The 8,942-nt window shown below is 34.5% G+C and overlaps 1 protein-coding gene across 1 annotated transcript in view; it reads right to left on the bottom strand.

The window, feature by feature from the left end:
• The window catches only part of LOC111872887 (vascular endothelial growth factor receptor kdr-like), a 21,575-nt gene extending 14,005 nt beyond the window's left edge, over positions 1–7,570 (bottom strand). Inside the window, 6 exon segments of the mRNA XM_023867143.2 lie at positions 302–374; positions 681–843; positions 1,181–1,405; positions 2,683–2,833; positions 4,464–4,567; positions 7,407–7,570. Of these exon segments, the coding sequence (XP_023722911.1) occupies positions 302–374; positions 681–843; positions 1,181–1,405; positions 2,683–2,833; positions 4,464–4,567; positions 7,407–7,500 (810 nt within the window). The 5' untranslated portion in view covers positions 7,501–7,570.
• Positions 7,571–8,942: the final 1,372 nt, after the last annotated feature.

Genomic DNA, 8,942 nt, shown 5'->3' with positions numbered 1-8,942 from the left:
TCCAAAATGTTCATAACCATCTGTGAGGCTACACTGCATCCAAACTCAGAAGACCACTCTCTAAAGCATTTCTTTGGGTGTCAAAAAATTTTCCTTTTCATCTTAGCCACAGAAATTACATTACATTCTAGTAAATAAGACTATTCCAGATATGCCATATATAAAATTGCAAGAGACTAAAGAATAGAAAATCTACAGACACAAAAGAACTGATTTGTGTAATGAACTGTACAAGTTGTTTTTGCTTCCAGATATGGTTGGTACTGATCTTTCTGCTCTTTGCCCACTTAGGCAATTACACAGAATTTATTTTTGAGGTGGAGGTACCCACAAGCCAAATTCAGTTATTTCCATTGTTTATTTTTGAGGTGGAAGCACCCACAAGCTGGATTCATTTACTTCCAATGAAGGGCTATCAAAAGAATGGTGATTACCAGAAGATTTGTGTAGTTCAATATGACTGACAACTCTAGAGGAGGGAGGGGGGCAAATATTCTTCACATTCTCGAAATGTAAGAACTGTACACTGTAGGTATGATTTTTCAAAGTGATGCCAATTTAAAGACATTCAATTGTAGCTACAACTAAAATTCATGATCCCCAGAAACCAAAATATCGTTCATTACTACACTAAAAAAGTAGTGGGGAACAAGAATGTTTGTAGAATGTAATACTTTGTCTTGTTCTTTGTTGATTGTGACCTGGAGAATTTCTCCATGCCTAGGGCAAGGTTAAGCTTGCCTGTTGTGTGGTCCAGTTGATTAACAAAGTCATCCCGGTGTCTCAGAAGGTAGTTATGGAGATTCCCATACTGGCAGAATTCTACAATAATCATCAATTGCACTGCAAAAACAATGTGTACAAATAAATTAAAGAAGTGTCCATGGGGACATCACCACAGTAATAGAACTTGATATTTACCATATAAGATTTGAGATTTGAGGTTTTCACAGAGGCAATTTGAAAAGTGTTGTCTTCTGGGATAATTTTGTTCAAATGAAAATTTTCTTCTTAATGTGCCCCTGAAAATTAATTTTCTTATAATTTAAACAGTGGATGACATATTTTTCATATACATTAATTGCTTAATGAGAGTAATAGAGGAAAAGATGGATAATAGTTACTTAACATAACAATTTCAATAAATATCTGCAAGTTACAGAAACCAATTAAAACTCACTCTTAGCCAGGTTCCTCGTTGAAGCTCCCAGCAAATTTACAACATTGAGGTGTTTACCAAGGTGTATCATGATCTTAAGTTCTGAAGCTAGGGCCTTAATAAATGAGCGATCAGCACCACTTTTCACCATTTTGACTGCCACAGTGGTCTTTTCTTCATTGTCCACTATTCCATAAGCTTCTGCCTTCATGACAACACCAAATGCACCAACTCCCAGTTGTTTGCCTGCAGCAATAATGGAATCTCAGTGTTAAAATTAGCACTGCAATATGACAAATTATGGTATTAGTAATGCAGAATAATTTCACTGACTCCAAAATATTATTGTCATTCATTCAACACAGTATACAGATTCCTATTCAGCGTACTAAGAAAACATATGTAGAAAGGAGCTGCATATCATGCTTATTGACTGAAATTCTCCAAAGATTAAGTTCCTTTTATGTATTAATTTATACATTGTGCTGCATAACTCTGAAACTATAGGCACTAACGGAGTTTTGACATAGTGGTTTCAAAGAAATGGTCAATATTTCCATCATTCACGCCAACAAAAATGCCTAAATGTCTTTGTTAGTCCAAGAGAACAACATGAATTTTTTGTGGTGTGATCTCATTGCATGAATGGATAATTCACTCTTGAAGATGTCAATGCCTATTGTTTGAAACATATGGTACACTTTCAGTTTCACTTTTGCTTTTGGGTCTTTCTACATAATTTGAATTTTACCCTGGAGAATTATACGCATGTCTTGGTCAAAGGCTTTTGAGGCAACAACTTAATTATTTACTTCCTCAGACTTGTTCCACATTGATCTCCACAAAGCTTCAAATGCTGGATTATCATTATAGGATCTACATTCACTTACCCTAAAATCCTACAGTCATTCTGCCCTGAAATTTTGGCCCACAATAAACCTAACACAGGTGAGGGTACAGAGATCTCACACAATTACAAACAAAAATTATGCACCTAATTACAATATATATTTCCTTTCATAAAACATCAGTTCTTCAATTTTGCTGAAGGCCAGCATACATCCAGTCTGAGCCTACTAATGGCACTGTATTTTACTGTACTTTGTTCCTCTGATGAATTGCCAATTATGGGGACTATGATCTTTAGTGTAATTCCCAAAGTTTTTAATTGATTTTTATAATTTTCTGACATTTATTATTGACACAAAAATTTCCCATGCTTCAAACTCCTCCAAAAGAAGAAAGAGACTCTGATTTAGCTAATATTAATATCTTCTTATGTGTGGTGGTGTGTAGTTTGGTACATAGACAGCTTAAAAATAGGCACAGCAAGTTCCTTGAAAACCCTGATATGAAACTAAATCATGCCATAACCTACAAGACCACAGTCTCATTATAGTCTCTCTTTACTTTAGTGTGCATCACTGGAGACTAGCTTGAGTTTTAAACTCAGAAAGTATTGGTATAATCTATCTTATTTAATGGACATTTTTCTGTTAGTTCTTCATTTGGTGCTTCCTTACCTAGAACAAGCTTTTCCCTAGAGAATTCCCAGGTTTGGTCATATGGTAGCAAGTCAGCTTGTTCATCAAGAGGCAGTTCTGGGTTAATACTGTCCACTGCTCCCTTCTCAAAATTTGCTAGCCCAGCCAGATTCAGCTCCTCCTGAAGTTTCTAAAAACAAACAAAACTCACCTGTTGAGGTGACCCAGAAACAGAGATGTATCAAGCATTTTGCTTTTCCACTGGCAGTGAAAATGAACCGAGTGAAGTTTAAAGGTGGTAGGCATTGTAATTAACCTTCCATACTGCATAAATTTGAAGTAATGATATGGCAAAAAAAGATGCCTGCCTTAATCTATTGTTTTAATATTTATGTTGACAATGCCATTAAAGAATGTCAGGAAAACTGACTGACATTTTATTATTAATGATCTAAAGCTAAAGATACGTAATTCACCAAATTAAGAAATGAAAAAAGAATTTTAAAAATAAAACAGAAAAGATGTTCAGTTATGACTACACAGTATAACAGCTATGCCAAATTTTAGTTTTGGAAGTGAAACTTGGGTCATGAGGAAAAGGAAAAATGAAAGGATATATGCTGTACATGAGATTTCTTACATCATTGCTGTGAGTAAATTTACAAGACAGACTACCAAAGGAGAAAACAAGATATCTGCTTCAAACACAGAATTTGAGTAGAAGCAATAAAGAAATATAAAATTGAAAACTGCAAACAAGATGTAATACAGGCAACAACCAAATTAAGACACTTGTATAAACGCAAAGGACAGAAAGCTGTAAGAAGGCTCAGAAGTAAATGGAAACAATAGTTTTCAAACTTCTGAACATAGAAACTGCTTTATAGCACCCAATCCATGGTCTGGGAGGAAGACGATAAGGAGCAGGAGGAGAAGGAACAGGCGATGAGGTTGATTAAGGAACAGCAGAGGGGAGGAGCAGCAGGAGAAAGATGATGGTACAGGCAGCAGGAGCAAGAAGATGAGAAGGGGAATTAGCAGAAGACTGAGACAGAGGGGAACCATAGCTGGAAGGGGAAAGGAGATGAAAAGGAGAATGGGGAGGAGAGGAAACAATGAGGAGGAGAAGAATCAGAAGGATCAGAGGAGCAGGAACATAGGAGAAGGGATAGAGGAGAGGCAGAATCAGATGACTGAGCAGTTATGGAATGTGACATTTTATTTCTTTATTGCAAAATGTATTTTATCCAGAGTCCTATTTTGAAGCCATTAAAGGAATGTTTCTTTAGTATTATGAGGAATATTTACCCCAAAGCATTTTTCAGTCAGTACTGATAATGCACACCTGCACACTGCTTCCACAGTAGTTCAAAATGGACCTCAATTTCACCATGGATCATAGCCTTCTCTATATTGTTTACATTTTAATATTTTGATCTCAAGTTTGTTGGCATCTAGAGATCACAATATTAAAATGTAAACAGTGTAGAGAAGGCTATGATCCATGGTGAAATTGAGGTCCATTTTGAACTACTGTGGAAGCAGTGTGCAGGTGTGCATTATCAGTACTGACTGAAAAATGCTTTGGGGTAAATATTCCTCATAATACTAAAGAAACATTCCTTTAATGGCTTCAAAATAGGACTCTGGATAAAATACATTTACAGTTAAAGAAACTGACAAATTATATAGATTATTCTATAATTAATTCTCACTGGAATATTTTTAATGTGAATATTATTGCAGTTACAATTCACAATTTGTGGTAGTCAGTTCCTCCATGGGAGCCTGAAACTGAACCACTAAATATGGCTACTCACCCTCTGTTTTCGCACTTTCACTATGAGCACTATGACCAGCACCACAATGCCAATGACACACACAACTATGGAGGCTGCTAAGATAATGCTGAAATCTTCCTTGCCTGCAATTGTCATATCATACCACACTGGATAACTTGTCATATTACTTAACTGAAACAGCCATAAATTTGTACTTGGTGGAACCATTTATAAAGCTGCTCTTTCACAAGATTTAATGGATTCAGAAAAACAGTTATAACAAAACATAACATAACCATTTTAAAAACTTTTCAAGTAATTATAGTGAAATATTTATCATAGGACTTACTTTGTGATACACAGCAGTAACTATCATGGGGTCATCAATATAAGATGCCAAAAAAGCCAGACTCGACTGCCAAATAAAAATAAAGGTACAAGATGACAACTTCATTTATCTTCTACAAATTTACATTATTATCTTTTATAAATGTTCTTTTGTAAGGTATAAATTAGTTTATCATCTAAGATGGCTACTCTTTCCTGATAGGGAAGAAGCTGCATACTGCACAATGAAGAGCTTCATAATTTGTAATTTTACCAAACATTATCAAGGTGATAAACTCAAGGAGGATGAAATAGTTGGGGCATGTAGCACATACAGATGAGATGAGAAATATGCACATCTGGTTGAAGAACCTGAATGACAAAGTTCTCTTTAAAGGCATATGTGTATATAGGAGGTTAACGTTGAAATGGAGTTAATAAGAGAAAGGGTTTATTTTGCTAAGAATAGGGACAAATTGTGGGCTCTTATGAATATGGTAACGATTCTTTGGGGATCCGTAAAATTCAGGGAATTTCTTGAGCAGCTGAGCAGTTAAAATTTTCTTAGGAAGGACTCTGCTGCCTGAACCTCATCAGATAGACTCTCTAGAGATAAGAATAATATATATTTTGATGCTGATTATTGTTTAGCGCACCTTTGCTTTTTCTTGTTATTAAGTCACTGATGTAAGTGTTCTTCACTTTCCTACGTATAATGTTACTATTGCGCTCTCTGGAATTCTCAGAGATATTTAAAATATGATAAGTTCAAGTATGAACTAGTATGTATGAAAGTCAGGCATTGCTTTTGATATATAAGGATATTCATGCATGTGTACATATATATTTACAGCCCCTCTTTCCTAAAAGTATATCTATTGGTGCTCTCATGTCTGGTTCCTGCCTCAAGGCTGAAGCATTTGACTGATTAAGGGGTAGGCCATACCAGCCTGTAGATAATAACTGTCTTCAGTCTACTATACATATATTTCCCACTCAGTTAGACCCCTAAGTCACACACTTTAGATGAAATGCAGTCCTTTACTTAATGGGACATTAAAGTAATCACTTTGTTTTATAAAATGAAGTCCCATGGAACAAAATCTTGAGTTAGTTAAGGCTTCACATTTACATATGGCATATGAGGCTGTTTCCTCTTAGTTCTCATGTATATTTAAAGTGGGGTTATTTACAAATGGCAATTTGAAAACAAGCTCCTTCGGGTGACAAAGTCGTGTAGGTAGTCCTGTCACCCATCTCACCTGGTTCTTATCTAATTCCAATAATTCTCTAGTCCTTTTTGTCCTTAACGGAAACTGCTCATGTGAAGGATAAAACATACAATGTACCAGCAGATGTAGAGCTTCAGCTCTTGTGAAGTTTGCCTATATATGTGCTAAGTAGATAAAATACTACCTATGGGATAAATGGAGTATTTAAAAAATTAATCAAGTCTTATTTGAACAATAGATACCAAAAGGTAGTATTAAATAATAGGACAACCTATAATACCACCTTTTCTGATTGGGAGATCATCAAATATGGTGTCCCACAAGGCTCTATATTAGGTCCTTTATTTTTCTTATTGTATATTAATGACTTACCCAAAGTAATAACAAATAATGCGAAGATTATTTTATTCGCTGACGATACTAGTATCATAATATCCGATTCGAGCCCTCATAATTTGGAAATTAATATGAATAAACAATTCTTAGCCATAAACAAATGGTTTAAGCTAACCTGCTATCCTTAAATTTTAATAAAACCCACCATCTCCTGTTCAGGACTAAAAATAGTTTGGTAACAGACATAAGCATATATCATCAANACAAATTTGCATCTTCCCACATCACGCCTAACAATCTTTCAGAAAGGACCATATTATTTTGGTATCAAGGCTTATAACCACCTGCCATCCAGAATCAAGAGTATGAGTAATGATGTGAAACTATTTAAATTGAGGCTAAAAAGATTTTTTCTTTCAAATTCTTTTTATTCCTTAGAGGAATATTTTAACCATGTATGTAATTAAAATTGGTAATTGTACCCCTGATATGTTATAATTTTATATCATTACCTAAGTATTTTGTATCAATTATTGTTTTATAATTTTGATCATTTTATGCATTGTACTTTAATATAAATCTTTTAACTGTCTTAATGACAAAAGTATGTATGTAGTTTTTGTATTTTGCGTATTTTAATCTATTAGCTTGGGACAAAATCCATATCCACTGGTCAGCTGTACCATAAGGATCAACGGAATGTATAAATGTAAATAAAATAAATAAACATATTCACACTGCATTCATTTCCAGCAAATTATAGAAGGTTCTGAGATGTTAACAATATAAATGTATGTGTGTGTTTATCTCCAAGTTATATAACTATCTCCACTGAGTATAGTTCTTTTTCAGAAAATAATAGTTGCTCAGATAGTCAAGAAATCACAGCCTTTTATGAAACTTAACCTGACTCAGTTAATCTAGTTTACACCATCCTACTGTATCACTTCAAGATCCATTTCATTATTATCCTCCCACCTATGCCTAGGCTAGGCATGTTATGTGAGTTCTTCCCTTTACATTTCTGACTAAAACTGCTATGCACCACAATACTGTTTATCACAAAATATATTTTCCTCTCCCTCACCTGTGATTGTGACAGATCCCTCTGCTGAATCTTCATATAGTCTGTTCTTCACCACACAGCTATATTTTCCTTCATTTTCTGGTTTCACCAACATAATCTTCAGCGACTGATTTCTCTCTGTCAGTTCCACTGTCGTGTCATTAACTACAAGCTCTCCATTCTGTCTCAGAATTAATAGAAATAATGATTATTGGGTTACTTGTAACTTGTTAATCTTTGAATTAAATTTGTGAAACAAGTTAGATTGAAGAACAAACATGGTGTCAGATCAAGAGAGATTCTAATCCTCATATTCACCATCCCAAAAAACTAAGATCTCATAATCCTTAATTTTTTATTGTATTTCCATTGCAATAAATAAAACCTGTTGTGAAGAAGCCAAGAACTGTCACATATAACTGATCAGTAGGACAAGTTTCTTTTGTTGATCTTCTCTGTTGCAAAATATATGCACCCTATTATCACCAATATTTATAAGCATGATACTGTGTTGCAATATGGAGAGGATTAATACTGCATGTTAATAAATTACTTGACTGATTAATTTATGAACAGATTTCAGTGTGCACTTGTTGCACAAAATGACTTCTCAAACTGTTTAATAAAACATCTTTAGTTCATACATAAAATGATCTTCTAGGTTGTAATGCTCTACAATTCAGAAAGAGCCCAGTATTTTGGAGAACATACTGCCTCCCTCTTTAGGGCTGAAGAGTAAGCCAAGCAAGATGCCAGCAAGAAGCAGGCAGGTATTTTGTGAACTACATGACATTATATTCCAGAAGACTCTTCATAGCCACTGCTGTTCCAACCTCAAGTGCAGCATCTTTAAGTCACTTGAAAAACATACACATTGCTCGTGATTACATAATGTCATGCACTGATGTGAGCATATTCTAGTGAAAGAAAGTGTTTTGAGAGAATGGCCATTTGAATACCTACATACATTCATACATATTTATTTCGTTCCAGAGATCTACAATTGGCAGTGCTGCCTTGAGATATAGAACATGTCAATAAAAAGTACATTTAAAATGATAAATTGTTAAAAATTAAATATCCAAGACATTTAAAAAGGCCACATATAATTGTAGTACATTAACAGTTGTAGAACACAAACAAGTAACACATCAAACCAAATCACAGACACAACACCGAAACAAACAACATCAAAAATCAGGTGCCATTCACAACAATTATAAACAAAAACAGACAGATAATATTATATTCTAGATGTGACAAATAATAGGCGCAATCTTTATCTATAGGAAGCACAATCATTCCTTGATTTCCATTCATAATACTCATGTAAGGAATAAAAAGAGCCCACCTGCAAAAATTTTTTTAGGGAATATTTGAATTTCTTAATGTCCTCTGACAAGCTTTTAATTCTACATGGCAAGTTGTTAAATATCCTAATCCCACTATAAAACACTCCCTTTTGCACTTTAGTCAGTTTACAGGTTGGATAATGTAAATCTAAACCCCGTCTAGTGTGCATGCCATGAATATCTGAATTTGTTACAAACTTGTCCA

Source organism: Cryptotermes secundus, unplaced genomic scaffold (assembly GCF_002891405.2).
Source record: "Cryptotermes secundus unplaced genomic scaffold, Csec_1.0 scaffold371, whole genome shotgun sequence".
Classification (NCBI taxonomy): Eukaryota; Metazoa; Arthropoda; class Insecta; order Blattodea; family Kalotermitidae; genus Cryptotermes; species Cryptotermes secundus.
The sequence above is the reverse complement of the archived record's forward strand: the minus strand, read 5'-3'. Positions and strand labels throughout refer to the sequence as shown.